Raw genomic sequence first — 19,042 nt, 5'->3', positions numbered from 1 at the left:
ATGAGAGAAGAAAGGACAGTCTGGTGGATGGAGAGAAGATCCTTCTCCTTTTCCCTCCTAACATTGTCCCCATTACCAGGACTGATGTGCGTCTCTGCAACAAGCTGCAAACTCATTTGGCCTAGGGAGCCATAGAGAGTCCTCAATGTGTTTGGATAAGTGACTCCTGAGACCACTAAAAGCCATTATTAGAAGGTGTTTATTGAGCTAGCCGTGGCCTAGATACAGCTTAATATCCTGAGAACCGTTATAGCCCATAATTATATTACATTTTGGATGAAAACTGACTGTGATTAGATAAATGATGAATAGCTCCATCAGAAGAAAAGAAAAAAAAGACAAGGTGCAAGCTTTCTTAGGAGATAAACGCACTATTGGCTTATTTCTGAAACGAGTTGGAAAATTTGCTTTCCTTCTCATGACTGTATTGCTTGGCACCGAAACATATAATTCATTACATACACAAAGCTATATGTTACATGAGGATTAACTGAACCAAAAAAGAAATACCAGCTTCTTTTGTATGACATTATCCTACACACCTGCCTGCCAGATGTAAATTAGACAATATTCAATCTCTTTTTGAACATTGCCTGAGTTTGTTTTTCACCTGTGTTTGAGCTTTCTATTTTAAAAAGAAGGCCCAGAGTTGAAAACTGGTGATGATGTGTTATTTTCGGTAGACAATGCTGTTCTATAACTGCTAATTACAACTAACGTTTTGCTGCAAAAAAGAAATAATTACAGAATGAAAAAAGATGTGAATTCATAATGAAATGAAGTGTCACTGTCCTCTTTGCTTTGTCTAATTGAATTACAGCAAAATGATGTAACACCCCCCTCCCAATTCTAATCTGCACAAGTGTAGAAAAGATAATTTAAAAAAGAAGCCCAACGAAAAAATGTCTCTTGTAATTTCGGAACTCAGAAGGAAAGTCTGTTAAGATTCCCTGTGAAGTCACCATTTCGTTTCTAATATTAAATCTTCTTTTTATTGTTTGAGCAAAAATAATTATTGCCTTGAAACCATTATTCTGTCATTCGGCTAGCGTAGCCTGCCTCGAATCTTACTGCTCCTGATCTGAAGAAATAAGTTCCTCGTTGTTTCAACAAATCTAAGTGTTACAGTACATCGCTCCCCTCCCTCCACATCCAGTAATGATTTAAGGAAGTAATTGAATCTATGGTAAAGGCTGCTGATCATACATTTAAATTTTAGTGCATATCTTTTGATATTAATGAACGTCCACTACATTCAAGCCATTGCCAAATGAGTTGGTACAAAGCTAATTAAGACTATCAGCGCCAGAAAACTCTGTGTTTCTCAGTATGGCCAGGTACAGAAGATTGTGTCATTTTGGCGCGCAGAATGAGTGAAGATATTTACCTCTTCTGAAGAGTCCATCATCAGACGCTGAAGTTTACGGTAAGTTCATTTCCGGTGCTCCAATCTCACCGACGCTATTTTTCTGCTCCAGGGTAAACTTACTGAACTCTGCTTTATTGTTTAAATCTGGAGGCTAAGTGCCTGGAATTGGAGAGTGTTGTGCATTAAACTACACTTGCTTTGCTTAGAGCCAGCATCATCGGGGCACAGGCATAAGCATTTGTTTAATTCACGGATGCTACTTTTCTGCTCCAGCAAAAATTTACTCAACACTGCTTTATTGCTGAAATCTTGTGGCTAAGTGTCTGATTGTATTTAATCACTAGTTATACTCAAGCACTTATAGTTTCATTATCCTACAGCAACTCAATTGCAGATCTCAATTGTTAGAACGCTTTTAGCTATTCCAGCTTAGCCATTAGCTATGGTTAATTCCTGTCCCTCTCCTGCTCTCTCTTGCTCTGTGTGTCAAATGTTTAGCTATTCCTCTGCCTGCTTTAGTGATGACGGTACATGTAATAAATGTAGTAATGTAGTTGCTGCTCTAGAAGCGAGGCTTAGTGAGTTTGAGGCATGGCTCTGCACCATGGAATTAAAATCATATGCTTTTGAATATAGCCAGCGCCCCATAGCTGCTGCGGACCAACATACCGCAGCTTCTGTTAGCAACCCCTCGGCAGACCCCAAGCAGCCGGGCGAGTGGGTGACTGCCCAAAAGAAGCACTCGCTTCAAACCGGGGAGTGCACACAGCGGCGGCCGCTCCAAATCGGAGCCTATGGCTGCCCGCCAACATCTTCGCCCTTCTAACAGTTACTCCCCACTCAGTAACACCAAGTCTGGTTATTCCATGCTGCGTCCCTAGGGCCAGAGCAGGCGATATAGAATCCTATCTAAAGATGGTGGCTAAAGATAACCGTAAATACAGTAAGATTATACTTCATGTAGGTGGTAATGATACCAAATTACGCACATCGGAGATCACTGAAATTAATGATGAGTCACTTTGTGCATATAAAAAGATAACGTAGGACTCAGTGGTTTTCTCTTAACCCCTGCCAAACCTGATCAGTGGTGACATGTACAGCCGCATGTCATACTTCCACCGCTGGTTGTCAGGGTGGTGCCCAGCTAATGATGTGGCCTTCGTAGACAACTGGATTTTGTTCTGGGGAAAGCCTGGCCTAATTAGGAGAGATGGCATTTTTTGCACTTTGGACGGAGTTGCACTCATATCAAAAAATCTGACGGGGTCTATTATCGGCCATAAACCACGACAACCCAAGTCTGATATTAGTAATCAGAGGTGCAGTGCAATGAGGTGAGGCAGTTTCCCACTCATAGCCACGGTGGTATGTCCCACAACTCAGATCGGTTAAATAAAAAAAAGGGGCTATACTTAAGAACCTAAGTGGAATTAAAACTACCACTGCAATGATAAAACTGATGTTAAACTCAGACAAAACTGAAGTTATTGTGCTGGAACCTAAACACCTCCAAACTTAATTATCTAGGGATACAGCTAATCAGCATGGCATCATCCCGGCTTCTAGCACTACTGTCAGAAATCTAGGAGATAGTTTTGATCAGGATATATCCTTTAATGCCCATCTAAAACAAACCTCAAGAACAGCCTTTTTTCATCTTTGTCTCAAAACAATGCTGAAAAGCTAGTCCATGCATTTGTTACTTCCAGGCAGGACTATTGTAATTCTTTATTATCAGGATGCTCAAATAAGTCCCTTAAGACTCTCCAGCTGATCCAGAATGCTTCAGCACGTGTTTTGACAAGAACTAAGAAGAGATCATATTTCTCCTGTATTAGCTTCTCTGCATTGGCTTTCTATAACACAAGTTTAAATTTAAAATCCTTCTCCTGACCTACAAAGCTCTAAATGGTCAAGCACCATCTTATCTCGAAGAGGTCTTAGTGCCTAATTGTTCCACTAGAGCACTGCACTCCCAGAACTCAGAGTTTCTTGTGGTTCCTAGAGTCTCTTAAAGTAGGTTGGGAACCAGAGCCTTCAGCTATCAGGCTTCTCTCTTTTGGAATCAGCTTCCGGTCTGGGTTTGGGGCCAGAATCTGTCACCACATTTAAGAGTAAACTTCAAACTTTCCTCTTTGATAAAGCATCTAGTTGGGGAGTAAGAAGACACAGCGTTCGCCTAACCCAGCCCCCCTGCTTCCCGCCATAGTTGTCAGATTCATCTACCATATAATCAATAATCTAATAAAACTAGAGAGGGGCAGGGCAGTACAGCCTGACCAGGCTTCTCTCTTTACGCTGTCTCTCTTAGTCCTGCTGTAATAGTTTCAGACTGTCGGGGGACGTCCTTTGACACACTGAGCTCCTCTCTCCTTTATCTTTCCATTTGTGTACATCTATGTCCCAGAAATGCCTGTTACTAACCTAGCTCTGGGGAGTCGTTCCCCGGAGTCCTTATGTTCTTTTTCCCCCAGCATGTTTCCTTGGATCAGGCTCCAAAATCATGGTTGCAGCTGTTGCTGTGGTCCTGCTACACGGCCTGCGATGCCCCGTTACATCCTGCTACGCTCTGCGGTGCAGTGCCCTGCTATGCCATGAACTACTACAAACTACTATTTTTAGTCAGTGTTCCATTATCTTTCACTATTACTATTATTGCCATTATTCATTTCAACCCCAACCGGCCCGTCAGACACAGTCTACCAAGGGCCTGGGTCTGTCCTAGACCTACTCTATCTGTAAAGTTTCTCAAAATAACTCTTGTTATAAATTGATGCTATGAATAAAATAAAATTGAAATTGAATTGAATCATGTCTATTCAATCCTCCGTGTCCTCCTTGGCTACTAGCAACTGCGTGGAGGAGGGGTCGGTGATGTTAGCCTTCCCGGAAGGCTTGTATCATGTGGACACGCCAACAGTTTCTATGTCATTACTTAGAATTACTCATGGGGGCGGCGGAAACTATGCACTGTAGCTTTGAGTACAATTTGTTTATTTTCATCATCTTACATTTTTAATGAAAAGGTGTGATGGTTATGCTGCCATTTGTGTCATGTTACATCTGACCTTGTGGTTTATTTTAATGCCTCTCTTCATTCCTTCATGATCTTATTAGATCATTTAGGACCCAGCTCTAATTTTACACACAAAGTAGCATAAAATCACTCTAATGATATAGAGATGCTGTTCTTTGCATTATAGGAAATGTAGGTTCAATTTTTCTGGAGTTTGATATCCTAAAAGTTAGGATATTTTGGACTATGCTGCATCTTGACATTTTGACTTTCCTTATTTTATACACCTGTCACTTGAGAGCCCTCCAAATTAAAACAAGAGCAATTCTGAAAAACTGGAGTATTCTTTTAATATGACATGTTGAGTTCCTCAAGCAGCGTTTTTTTTCCAGTCACTGTAACAGAAAAATTATAAAAGTAATGAGACCTTTAATAACAGACAACCCATTTCAGAGTCAGTGATCACTGAGGCTGGTAAGCCAGAAATGTCTCAAATCACTGCTGAAATCAGTGTTGTATGACATTGATTTTATTTTAATCTTCAACTTTATTTTGACCCCCTAGCTATGTTTTTTTGTTATGGCACTGCTGTCTTTTTAAAGTGAAACCCTTTTGGACCTTTTCAGAAATACTCAATAAATCTTAGGCCAAGTCACTCTGTATGTACACAGTGTAGTGCGCTGCCTGAGAGGCAAAGGATTTAACTGACATTTTTAAATAGGTTCAATGAATAGGTTCATTGGGACTTTAATTACATTCACTTTTTAACCGAGAGTGTTGTGGGCAATGGAAGTGAATCTTGAAAAGCCAATGTGCTCTTATGACATCCCACCCATATAGTGCTGCTATTTTCCTGATAGCCCTTCTATCTGCAGGCAGGACAGGCACACCAGTGGAATCTCTAATGGTAATTAGCAGATTAGAAGATCCAATTAGGAGATCTCCCCTCTCTCTCAAATCAAGCCTCTGTCAAAATGTCCTATGAAAATGAGACACTCCACGTTCCCACTTAAGGTGGGCGTTTCTCTCCCTTCTAAAATGACTACTCTTGATTGACTGTTGCATGCTTTGTTTAGCCCTGTGGATACCTCATTTGAAGCCCATTCGTGATTAATCATTTATATTTCAGGCACATTTCAAAGGGAGACTGCAATTTGTGTCAGAGTTAAAACTGAAATGGACGCAACACGAAAACTTAAAACTTGATTCTGCAACTATTACATTAAATGTAGGCACTTGGTTATGATTATGTGTAAATGAATGTTTAAGAAAACACTTCCAGTTGTATGTGGATAGGCCAAATGTTACATGGTTTAGGTGCTCACTACACTTGTTTGTACTTGTTGGTTAGTCGTACAACCAAGTAACAAGACCATACTCCCATGACATTTGTTGTTAACATAAATGGTACCCAGAACACAAATCCTGCTGAAATGATGTTCATACCGTCAATAATTATAACATCCCTGCACCCCTTGTTTATTGTCTATAAGATCATCATTAAATCCCTCTCTTCGCTAGCCTGGTCCTACCAGACTCTTTTACATTTCATCTGTATAGAGAGTCTGGCCGCTCTCCATTGACAAGGGTTAACTTCCTTAAAGGCGGGTACTTGAACTTTAAAACTATTGGATCTGCCCAGAGCCACTCTGGATCTGCCATAACCTATTGCTAACGTTCGGTGGTGATGTCGGCTTGGCATCGCTAACGTTAGCCTTAGCTAACTCCTTCACCACTGACGGAAAATCAAACTTTTTCCCAAACACCATGAGGACGAGGGCCACAACATAATGGCCACCAACAAAACTCAGCAAAGATTGTTCTTGCTCGGGCTTTGACTTCTGGATAATCAGCACCGTTGCCACAACGGACCGAATGGATTTGTTCACAGCTTTCTTACCCGCCAGTAGTACGGAACTCACTGAAGGTTACCGAACCTCAATGTCAACGTACTCGGACACTCCCCCTGTTTGCTGATTGCACTGTAAAATATTTGGCCGGAGAAAACCCGCAAATATAACGCAAACCCAGACGGTGTACTAAAGGAAAATTGAAATTGAGCGGAAGTAGATAGGAGGGCGGAGCAAGGCTATCTCTTTGCAGCCTCCAACAGAGCAACTTCTACAAACTATCCCTTTTTGCTTTAAAGCTGCATTAATTAGTGTTTGTCCACTAGTTGGGAGAATAACTCTTGAACAAGCTCACTAACCAATGCTATAAAATTTAAGATTGTACAATACCAGTAGTCCGCCGGCTGGTATCGTGACGTTGGCTACAGTGGCTGGCTGCTAGCTTGAGGAAGCCTAGCGGCAGTGGACGCCGGATAAAGACCTCCTGCACAGCTTGTCATATCAGCGCCAGTTAGTAGATGTGTTTTGCCGCTACAGAGCTCTGGGACGTCTGTTATGGTGCTCTGCATGGTGCTCCACATGAGGCTCCGCATGGTGCTTTGCATAGTGCTCCACATGGGCTTTGCCTGTTGCTCCATCGTATCAGCGGTAGATGGTGGTTCACTTAACCTGAGAATAGGTGACTTTGAGCCCTTTGCATTTCTTTGATTGCTAAGACAACAACCTGAGCAATTTGAGGTTTTTCTCTCTATGTGAGACAATAACACAAATATACTGTATTTCAGGAGATGACAGTAATTGCTCATAAGTGATACTCACTGATTTGACATGCAAATTGCTTTATATGGGATCATTGGGACTGAGTGCTCCCAGAAAGTGACAGCACATGCTCTGCATCTGTCATCCAGACAGTTTTTCAAGCTTACAAAAAGGCCTCTTTAAATATAGAAACAACCCTCTTTTATTTTTTGTTTGTTTGATTATGACAGAAATTGTTGGCTTTGCCATTCCAGCAAGAACTCTTTATATTGTTGCAGAATAACTGACCTGCAAAGGTCAAGATCCAGCAAACAAGTTGAGCTCACTGATTTTGGTAATGAGACGTAAGATGTGTTTCTAATGATTAAATCATACATTTAATTCTTCATCAAATTTTTTAAAACAAATCCTCATTTAAGAAGACTTTGTTGCAATCAAACTGGGAATAGAAAAGAGGATTCAAGGCTGCCATTGCACAATTAGAAGTCTATATTGATTTATTTCCGGGTTTGTTTTGGCGCTGCCGGAAATTCCGCCAAATGTTCTTCCATTTTGGCCGGAAGTTTGTCGCCTTTCACTTTCTTTTTGTTGGAATTATAAACTCCAGTGGATTTATGAGGACTATTGTAAACTGCTCATCAGATCTCTGCACGGTGAATCCAGACAGCTTGCTAAACTATCTGTCCAATCTGACAACCTTTAAAAATACTTGTTCCACCAAAACAAGTTCCTTCCTGAGGCTATTTAGGTTGCTCCGTCCGGCGCTTAGCACCACCCATGACGATTTTGATTGGTTTAAAGAAATGCCAATAAACCAGAGCACATTTTTCTCCCATCCTGGCATTCTGTGTGGTCTAGCCTGACCCTCCTCTGCAGGGCGGTGGAGGAGGTCTGGTAAAGCAAGACTACATCCAGGTCGATATGCCCATCCGTTGTTGCGAGACTATGCAATCAGTAATAAAAAACAGTGTACTGAAGGTAACAGCATAAACGTGAACATCAAGTTATAAAAAGTCTGTCTGTCACAACAATGAATATTATTTTTTTGTTTTTAGATAGAGCACAAGAGGTGTTACCATAAGAGAAAGTAGATCTGCAGTTTTCTGCCATGTAGATTATTAATACATTTTTCTCTTGAGTTCAAAGTGCTGCAAAATGAGATGACAAAAACATACATATTAACAAACTGTCAGTTCTAATAAAGATGATAAGAGTACTGCTGGATTCATTAACACCCATATTTGAGATTCCACCTTCGGGGACAAATACATTTCTACTTAGCTTAGATATTCAAGGTTTGTTTCTTATATTATATTTAAATTCCACCCAGAACAAAGGAACAAAGGATATGCCAGTTAATACAGGAAAAAAATGTAATTGGATTAAATTACAAAAAATATTACAAATACTACCTGACAGTGAAGCTCGAGGATCATTATTACAACTCGGTCTTATTTTTTTAGCTATGGAGATCATTTTCAGTAAAAAACGACCACGTAAGTAATTCAGCACATTAGTACAATTTTGTTGTTTTTTACTGGGTTACCCAAGTTGTATTAAACTGGATTTACCCAGCCCACTGTGTTATCAATCATTTGGTCTGACAGTCATAGATATAAAATGGTTTGATATCTATGCTGACAATCCTTTACTAGTCAGCAGGTAGCCATACAATTATTAATATTCATGGTCCCCACAAGAAGATTCCTGTGAATTGTTTTGATCTTTTTGTTTCTCCCAACTCTCATATCTTTTTTCTTGAAAAACATGGCACCTTGCCAGGTATTTTGAAAATCAACCTCTTCAAACCCACAGAGCTTCATTTTAAATTCTAGTGGAGACCCCAAAGTTTCCAAAGATAACAAATGTCAGGCTGAACTTTGATTTTAAAAAGAAGTGGTGCATAAGACATAGGCTACAATATTTATTTTTGAAGGATATAAAACCTTTTTTTAGGATCACTTGGGTTTGACTATATCCCTTAGTGTAAGTATTATAACTTGAATGAAGAGCTGGAACAAGCTGTCAGACTCAAGGATTTCTTAAAGCAATTTGGGGGGTGCAATTTGATTTCCATGCAGTTTGCTGTGGATATGTCTGCTTCTTCAGAATAGGAAGAGGTTTTGATGACCCCAGAACCTTCCCTCTAGCACCACCAACAGCCCAGACTAGCCCCATTACTGGTAAGGCTCTAAGGCTCAACTTGTTTACACAGATTAATCCACACGGCAGAGCTTATTATGGAATGAAGCAACACACGATATGATGTAGACGTGTGAACTCGTTGTGGAGACTTTGATGTTCTCTTTTCCCCTTCCTCTTAAATGAATTTAAACCAGAAACGTTTGATTTAGACAACCAAGAATTATTTTTCTGCAACCTTCCAAGCCACCACACTGACCACACCGCACACACCAAATACACACACTCCCACTTCCCCCAAAGCCAAAGTCCACATTAACATCGTAATAGGAAAGTGTGTTAAAGCACAGCTTTAGCAGCCTGACAAGAGCGAATTGGATGTCAGAGGGATTCCTGCTTAGTTTAATTGAATCTGCCCAGCACTAAAAAAGAAAATCTGAAGTCAAAATAACCTATTAGATCTATCATGGAATGTTTTGTTGAGTTTGACAGGAGGCACTGCTCTCCCTCACCCTCCTCCCTCTTTTATTCCTGCAGGTTGGGTAAGGCAGGAGTTTAGATGTGGGCGGTAGCTGATGTTATCCGTGATGTTTCTCTCTCTGTTACTGTTGTTCGTTAATAAATTGTGGCCTGCTGCTTCTTTTTCCTGGAGCCAAGTCAGTAAATCCCTTGAGTGTAGAACTAGGCAGGAGAAGCATGTGGAGGGGTTTGAGTGAGTTACTCCAGCTAATGGATGGTGGAGGCTGATGGTTTCCTCTACGTGAACTGATTGCCAAAAAACGGGCTGTTATTCAACGTCCTAACTTTACTTTTTCTGGCGTTCCCCATTTTCTTGTCTTTAAAAAAGGCATTAGCTAAGAAGTGAAGGTTAAGTGTATGGCGTAATGGTATCTTAATAAGCTCAAAGCACAAAATACATTAGTAGTGAAGACAATGCATTAGATACCAAAGTGCTATGTGACTAGCAAACTAATTCCAGGTCACATCTCAAAACTACACTTAAGCCACGTAAGTCATCTTCTCTCATCCACCACCTCTACTCGTCCCTCTCACTTAACTACACTTTACTACTTTACTACTGGAGTTTTTTGCAAAGGAATGGAGAAATTGAGTCTTACGTTACATGTGTAAACTGCAAGGTTATGAGCCTATACTTTGCATTGTTGTAGTATCTACAGAGGGCATATAGCATGTACTAACATGTTAGTCGGTCATCACTTGATTATACATTGTATTACCTTGTTAGGATATAAGAAGTGACCCATATAATGTGCCTAACATAATGTGTCACATGAAGTGACAGTGCAGCATATGACAGTAGCAACAGCTGAGAAGACTTGGGTTTGTGGGGACCAGGTCTACCCATAGACAGTTAAAGAAGGGTCGACCTCACACAAACTTCCTTATCCCATTCTCTCTCTTTACTTGGCTGCTAGTACACACAGACACACACACACACACACACACACACACACACACACACGCTGAGTGGGGCTGGGAGCCCTGCTGCTGGAGGAGATGCGATGGCGAGGACCGGTTCAACGGCTTGGTCAGTGACGTGAACTCGTAGCGGCCATTGGAGCTCCGAGCACCGGGCTCCACCCATTTTATCTGTTGATCCTGCCGTAGACACTAGGCGTTATGTTGTTGACCTGCAGTGGTGAATTGTCCGTTGCCCTGCGCGGGTGTTCCGATTGTTTTCATCTCATCTCCATCGAGACAAAATAGACATGATGACATGTTTTCAAAAGCATCACTTTCATCAAATGTTATGTGACATATTTCCAGTAGGCAACAAACTGCAAGCAGCCACATTGGGACACAAATGAGCTCATGTGCCGGGGCTGAGCCCCAAAGAGCCCCGGCCCAATTTAACCACTAAATCCCATCCAGTCGGAATTCGGTATTGATGACACAAAAAATAATAATGGTAACGCCACTGAAATTAATTTAAACTAAAGTAACAAGCCACTTTTGTAAAACATAAGGAGTAGAAAGTACCGATATTTGTGTTAAAAAAGCAAGGAGTAAAAGTAGTTGGCACAGAAATTATTAGTAAAGTAAATTAAAAATATCTAAAAAAATCAACTAGAGTACTTCCCATCTCTGCCTACACTTGATCAGTAGCTCTTACATAGCAGTTTTTAACTTACTGCTTAAAACACATGATCATAAATTCTGTGAATGTTTTGTGTGCCTGGCCCCATTAAAATGTCTTCAAAAGATGTCTTCTGTGATTTTCTCTTTTTCCAAACATTCAACTGAAGTTTGATGCAAGAAACATGTCAAATAGATTGTTAAGGAGCCAATCCTAGCTGAGGTTGGGTGACAGGCAGGGTGCACCCTAGGCCGGTCAAAAGTCGTAAAGACTGTAAGAGGAAGCTGGAGACCCTGGAGGAAACTCACGCAGGCACGGGGAAAACATGCAAACTCCACACAGAAAGGCCACACCCTAACCCTAACCCCTGCCTATATATACCTAAAACTGATTTTTACATACAGATATGAAGACATCAGGCTTTTATAAATTAATAGAGTTGGATTGTGAGAACATAATGTTATGAGTTATATTCAGAATAATAGTAATGAGGTCTCCTTCAGAGTGCATCTAGGGCAGTACCAGGATCTGAGTGCGTCATAAGCTTCTGCCTTAAATCAGGCGCTGACTCAATGAAAACCGCAGTACACATTCACGCGACGCCATTCTCTTTGTAAATGTGTCCCTGAGTGATTTCCTCACAGTCCAGCAGGAACATTATAATTCTTATCCTCCTCAGTTTAATCAATTCCTGATTGCAATCCAAACTGTTATTGTTGTTGCAATTTAGTAGAGTGGTTATTAAAATGTCAACCAGATGGAAAAAAGGACTGCTCATAACATCTTGCTAGTTGGAAACAAAGAATACCGAAAGAAGAGACGTTGCAGTATAATACTTCTAGGTATTTAAATCTGAACCAATGAATGGAACACAAAATAATGGACAAATCAACCTTCTGATAAAAACAACAATCCATCCAGTGTATACCACATATTTGGGTTAAGGCAAACAGAGAAGACTTGAGATGGTTAAGTTTAAGTATAACGTGTAAAATTATTATGTGTATTAGGTGTGGATAAAATGGGTTTAGGGGGTTAGAATCTGGGATTTGGACATAATTATGTTGGGATTCACGTGAACATGTTAGTCCAGCAAAGATACTGCACTCTTTGTGAACAACCCTCAACCAACAACAATCTTTCTGGTGTTCTTTGTCTCCAAACAGTCTTGTTGGCATACAGTACGTTCCCACTGTTCATGAGTAAAAGATAAATCACTATTTTAGACTGGGCAGTTCTGCCAACCAGTGTAGTAGTACAGGGAATGGGTTATGACCTTGGTAGTCTCGCATTGCCAGACCTGTCTCCACAGCGCTGCAAAGAAAAGTTTGGCTAGTCCATACAACATTCAGGGATTGAACAAAACATGCTCTGGTTTATTGGCTTTTTTTAAAAACCAATCACAATTGTTGAACGCAATAAGGTTGCCCCTGCAAAATAACCTCAGGAAGGAACTTGTTTTGGTAGAACATGTACGTTCTAAAATTAGAGCAACAGATAGTCTAGCTAGCTGTCTGGATTTATCTCGCAGAGATCTGAGGAGCAGTTAACCATAGTCCTCATAAATCCACCAGAGTTTAGAATGCCAACACAAAGAAAGTGGAAGGTGAAGCACATCTGAATGAAAATGAGGTAAATCTGGCGGAACCTCCTGCAACACCGGAATAATCCCGTAAATGAAACGTCGTCGATATAAACTATGACCTCGCCAATGGTCAAAAATCCTTTCAATCAGTTCTGTTAATGGCATAAACGTTTACAGTGTGGTTAAAGCAGCATTACTTAGGCATTGAAGCTCCAGTGTTCCTGTATTTAAAGCATAATGTACATCTCTATCTCATTTAACTTTCAGACAGCGCCAGTAGGGATGGGGCGGCAGACCACACAACACTGAGTACTGTTGTCTATCCACACTGAGTTTCTTTTCCTTTGCTTTCAGATTCCCGAGCTGGAGAAGGAGCACCCAGAACGGTGGACCATGCCGTGATTGGAGGAGTGGTGGCCGTGGTCGTCTTCGCCATGCTCTGTCTACTCATCGTCTTGGGGCGCTACTTTGCAAGACACAAAGGTAGTGAAGCTGAAAATACTAAAACTACTCATTTTAATTTTTCACAAACTAAAGCTGCATTGGGCATGATTATTGTATACAGCATGCAGTGAGCAAACACTGGCCTCACCAACACTGATAGAGAGCACTAAACTGGTGCAGTCAGCCAATAACACACCACCCTGCCGCCTTTATTTACAGCCATGTCACTGTAGTAAAACCTGAAGTTGGTGCATTTTAAATATACCATTGGCATGGTTAGAAAGTTGAAAATGTTGATTCAAACTGATGGCCATAACATAAACCAATAGATTCAATAAATTACCTGGGGGACTCCTCTATTTCTTTGTTGAAGATCAAGAATGTCAGCAATAGAAAACTTTAAAAAGGGGAATTTACAATGGAGTAAAATACCCCCCCTCTTAAACTGACTTTCTGTCTACAATGTGGATAAATTGTATTTGGTTTCAGTACACAGCATACACCAAAAACCAAATCAAGGAATAACATCATCAGATAAAAAATTACAGAGAGGGCTGTGTGCAGAAAACATAGTTTAGACAGACTACAGTAAACACAGCAAATGTGTTATACATACTGATTTGAATATTTTAGGAAGTTAAGTTGGGATTTTTTAAAATATATATATATATATAAATAATGTATTATTAATGTTGATTTAATGTTAGCATTAAACAAAGTTATACTTTTTGCCTCTAAAACACAAATGAATTCATCCAGCTATAAATTTGATCATCTGTAGCTTTGTTTCTGTAAAAACCTCCTTTTACATCCTTCTTAAATAATGGAAAGACAGCTATTAGGTTATGAGTTACCGATGATAAAAAAAGTCATTCAGTCCTGCTGAATAGTATAACGCATCTTGTATGCTGCCCTCATAACACAGAAATAATTAGAATCTATAACAAATTTCACACTTAGGATATTTCTTATGCAGGAGCAAATGGAATTGGACACATTAACCGCTTCAGACAGGAAATACTGTAAATGAGGCTTTTTAAAGGTGTAAAAGAGACATTTTCTCATTTATGGGCAAGCAGTAGCTCAGTCTGTAGGGAGTTGGGTTGGCAACTGGTGGGCCGCAAGTTCAAGTCCCCGCACGTACCAAAGGATGGAGTGTGGATTGGTAGCTGGAGAGATGCCAGTTCACATCCTGGTCACTGCCAAGGTGCACTTGAGCAATGGTATGGTACAAGTAAGCTGTTTAAAATTCAGTGAATGCCAGATATTCATGAAAGAACAATAACGAAAGTGAAGAGATAAAAGATTTATTAATTTTTGCCTTCTTATGGTGGCCAAACCTGTGCAGAGAAATGTTGAGATGTGAGACTGGAGCCAGTTGAGGTCACTTAGGAAAATAATTCATGTTCAATTACAGGATGTTGAGGGTGACTTTTAACTACCTCTGTCTAAAACTTTCCATATTTATTACTTACATAGTTAAACACTTACCTTGAGAACAAACCCATAACCATGAGAACAAAGGGGGGAGTAGGGTTGTATTAAGTGACAACGGGGGTGGATGACAGTGTAATTCTAAAGTGACTGTTCAAACTGAGGTTGTGTTGCCAAAAGTCTCAGAATATATCTGATGCAGGATGACGGTTGCCCTAGTGTCAGTAAAAAACACTAGAATCAATCAAGTTTATCTGTCATAAAAAACGGATGTTTCATTGCTATGTACATGTGCCATGTGCAATGACAATAACGTTAAATTGAATCTAAAACCAAAAAGGAAACAAATAGGATTTTCCCTTTTCTTACATGCAATCCTAACATATTCCTTCACCAACCCTTTGGTACAGCACCACGGCACACCTTGTTTTCATCTATTCTAGTAGCATTTGTGCTTTTATTTTTGCATTTGAAGTGCCCCTTCCCCATTCAATCTGAATATTGCCTTCGTTATCAACCTCTTCTGTGATAGCATGTGAATAAATCTTGTAAATTAAGTTTGAAGGAGCTCGCTAGCTTTTTTTTTTTCCTCCTCTGAACTTGACAAGGTTAATTTGAAGGTGTGAGCCATGCACTCAAGATCATTTGGAAACCCTGGTTTCCATGTGCCCATTTGAATGAAAAAGTGGGGAAATGAAGTATAATCTGAATAGTACAGCTTGCTGGTGTAAGGTTTGTGTAAATGGCCACATGGAGTCGGATTTGCATAATTAGGTGCTGTGGGATGTAGAGGCAAATTTTAATCTTTGGTATCATCTACACAGCAGGCTATTACCCAGTCTGTGACACTGTCCTTGATCCCCTTCTCCTCAGGTACCTACTTCACACACGAAGCCAAAGGAGCAGACGATGCAGCGGACGCAGATACAGCCATCATCAACGCAGAGGGTGGCCACACCAACTCGGACGAAAAGAAAGAGTACTACATCTAATCAAAGCAGGACCCCTCACTCTAGTGTCCTCTTTGGGACACAGAGCTGTTTTTGGAGCTGGGGCAGATGGAGAGGGGGGTTTGATGGAGGGATTTAAATGTGGTTTAGAATCACTTTTAGTGAGAGTAGAGGGGTCGAGGAGTAGAAAAGAGATGGGGTTTTAAAGACAGGCCTGGTTTTAAGCCGTTGTTTAGTCTAGTCTGCAGATGTAGATGGAATGTTTTGTGTGTAAAAAAAAATTAAAAATCAAAAAAGGACAAAAAGCGGGAGGGATCGGGTTATTGGTAAACTGAGAAGGGGATGGGGTTGGGGGTGGTATGGGTGTGCCAGACGTTGCCAGAAATCACTGTAGAGAGCTTCACCATTCAACACCTTCCTCCCTAACTGCTGGTACGAATTTTATTTAGTTCAACCATTTGCAGAAAATTCTGTGCCTTGTTCTATCCATACTTTGGATTTGTGTTAATCCTGATTTGCATAACCTTGTTGCTCCCCTTTATCCTGTTTCATCTTTTCCACCCGTAATCATCAATGTGCTGTTGGCTTTTGTATGAGGGTAAAATTACACAGCCACTTTATTCATTTTGCTAAATGTGTCTGCACACGTGTCCTCCACTGCATAACAAAAACTCCTTCCAGTATACTGTGATTTGTCTCAAACCATTACTTCCCCTACTCTTTTTTCCCTGGAGTTTTGACAGCTCCAAAAATGCATGGAATGCTTTACATATCATTGTACAAAGAACATAAATGAGAAACAGGTTTGATGTACTGCATATGCTCTTCCTGCCCTCTCTTAAACACAACCATATTCAAAACATATTCAAAAAAGAAGGCGGCAAAGGATAATATAAAGTTATTTTATTGGGCCTATTCCATTTGTTTTTTCAGTTTGTTCTTTAGAGCAGATTTACTGCTGCCTCTCCTCAATTACCCTTCTCAGTAAAGAGAAGTGGTACATTATTTGTCCTCATTGCGCTGCCATTTCGTTGTTTCGAATTCTTTCTCTGCTCAGTGCTATTTTTCTTCTATGAGACTAAATTTTAGCTCTCTGTTCCCCCACCAGCTTTTATTGAGTTGTGATGATGTGTTAATAATGAGATTTAACTGATTTCAATCAGCTCATAGTCTAGAATATATTTCTAACCAATGGGAAAGTAAGACAAGTAAATTAAAGTTGTTTGGCGGACTCTAAGTCAAAATGTCTAGGTAATAAATGGCTGTTGAAAAATATTTGGTATTAACATTGGCCAAGCAGTAGCCAAAAGATGCTGCTAACATAACTTAACAGAAAGAGAAACAGCCTTAACCAAACTCCAAACTGTAACAACCGTTCTCACTCCATATCCAAAATGGCAGCTTGGTCAGTGGCCCTCTGCACCTCATACCCACATACCAGGTACCCTTTAGCGTCTGTGTGAGCCGCACTGGGCTTTCAACTGTTTGGCTGCAGAACAGTGAGATGATGTAGTATAAAGAGGGAAGAAGTCCACATAGGGAAGATAATAATAAAAAAGCAACAAAGTTGATTGATTGATTGATTGAATGCCAAGGGGTTCTGGCCAAGCAACCGTATTTGTTAAGTTGGGAGTGATAATGTGTTGACTAAAACACATTTAAATTTATTCACGGAATACATAAGCTGCGCAAAACATCCTCCCTACAGTGTGTTGATCTCACAGACACACAATAAAATGTAGATCAATCCAATGAAATCACAGCTGCATTGTACACTAATTCTTACTAAGACATTTTTTTTTTTAAGTTTTGGTATGTTATTGTTGCACACTCATTGTGAGTTTTTTCAAAATGTAAAACAAGTCAACGTTGGGGTGACTAAATGTCTTCGTACTGAAATATTCTGAGAGACAGGCCAGTCTTTCTGCTTACATTACACCTTTTGAATATATTTTGCTTTGGTGCAGCAGTTTTTGTAAACAGTTGATAGTTTATTGCATGAATGTACATGCTAAAACTCATTCTTTTTTTTCCTCTATCTTGCTTTATGTATCACCTGCCAAAACTGTATGAGGATCTATTTAGCTGTGCCAGCTGGGGAGTACTGAGGAATGCCAAAACTAACTGTTTTGAACTGAACATATATTGTGCACCATGGTGGTAATCCATAGGTAACAATAATGTCTTGGCTTGAGTGTCTATTCATGGCATTTTTTTGTCAAAGTTATGTTTTCACACAGCAAGCAGCTTTCTTAATGAGTCCTGACTCTATATGACAGCTGTGGGTGGATGGAGGGTGGAGGTCTGTATTTCAATGTACACCTTCAATGTGTTGAAAAGGCTTTATGTGCGATGATATTACATCATTTTGAACATTTTATCAATGCAAATGATGAACCTATCATTAAACCCAACAGTGGCTGCAACCATTCCTCAAGTATTAAGGCATCTATTCCTGCGGCATCTATTCCTGAATGAAATACATCATGATGTAACAAAGTTCATTTTTAGAGATTCAGATTCAGGGAATACATCTTATATCAATAACAGAGATTTAAAACATTGCATATCAAATGTAGATAGGTGCCATTTAATGTATTGATATAGTTTGCATGCATATCAACAAGCAACTAGGCATAAATACCTTGTTTCAGCTGAGTCAAAAGAATTACTGTTTCATTGTGAGTGTCCAAACTTAGTCATCATGATCTTTTTTATAGTTGTATTGTAACTCTGGTTCTACAGGTAGAGCTAATTTCCATAAAAAATACGCACCTCAAAAAAACACCTGCTAATGAAGAAATACATTTGAAAATTTCACAACATACACACCTGTACATGGCATAAAGAAGCACACTGTAAATACAGATAAAGACGTTCTGTGCTGATTTGCTTGTGTTTTGTTGATTGATGCCTTTTTTCCTGCAAGAGTGGTAAAGATCATTTCTTCATTGGCTTGCTTTTCTTAAGTTGCCCTACGTATAGCTCTATTGGTAACCTCAGATTTCCCTTGAGACTTTTGGTTTTCCATCATACCAGACAGGTTTTGATTTTATGTATATGGTATATATCAACATCAATCATATCTAATGAAAAAACATACTTAATTTTTATTAATATGCCACTAGACGTCATTGGGACTTAATGCCGTTGCTTGCTGTGTGGACACTCATATCCAAGATTCAATACTTTATTGCCATGTTAACACATTTGATGGGAATTTCTCAATGTGCAGCTCAGATTGCAACACATTAACAGTGTGATAGCTTTAATATATCATAGTCATGCATGAAGAAAGCATTCAGTCTCGGATATTGAGATTGGGGTTTTGGGGGTTGTCCAAAGGGAGATGAGAAGGTTCTTGTGAAGTGCTTTAGGCAAATGTCCCTCTC

The 19,042-nt window shown here is 39.9% G+C and overlaps 1 protein-coding gene across 5 annotated transcripts in view; it reads left to right on the top strand.

The window, feature by feature from the left end:
* The window catches only part of cadm1a (cell adhesion molecule 1a), a 365,259-nt gene extending 347,183 nt beyond the window's left edge, over positions 1 to 18,076 (top strand). For all 5 annotated transcript variants that reach the window (XM_034889814.1, XM_034889817.1, XM_034889816.1 and 2 more), the window contains 2 exons: positions 13,177 to 13,305; positions 15,574 to 18,076. In XM_034889814.1, coding sequence (XP_034745705.1) covers positions 13,177 to 13,305; positions 15,574 to 15,692 — 248 coding nt within the window. In that variant the 3' untranslated portion in view covers positions 15,693 to 18,076. The remainder of the gene's footprint in view (positions 1 to 13,176; positions 13,306 to 15,573) is intronic.
* Positions 18,077 to 19,042: the final 966 nt, after the last annotated feature.

Source organism: Etheostoma cragini, chromosome 13 (assembly GCF_013103735.1).
Source record: "Etheostoma cragini isolate CJK2018 chromosome 13, CSU_Ecrag_1.0, whole genome shotgun sequence".
NCBI lineage: Eukaryota > Metazoa > Chordata > Actinopteri > Perciformes > Percidae > Etheostoma > Etheostoma cragini.
Note: the sequence above shows the minus strand (reverse complement) of the source record. Positions and strands in the feature narration are given on the sequence as shown.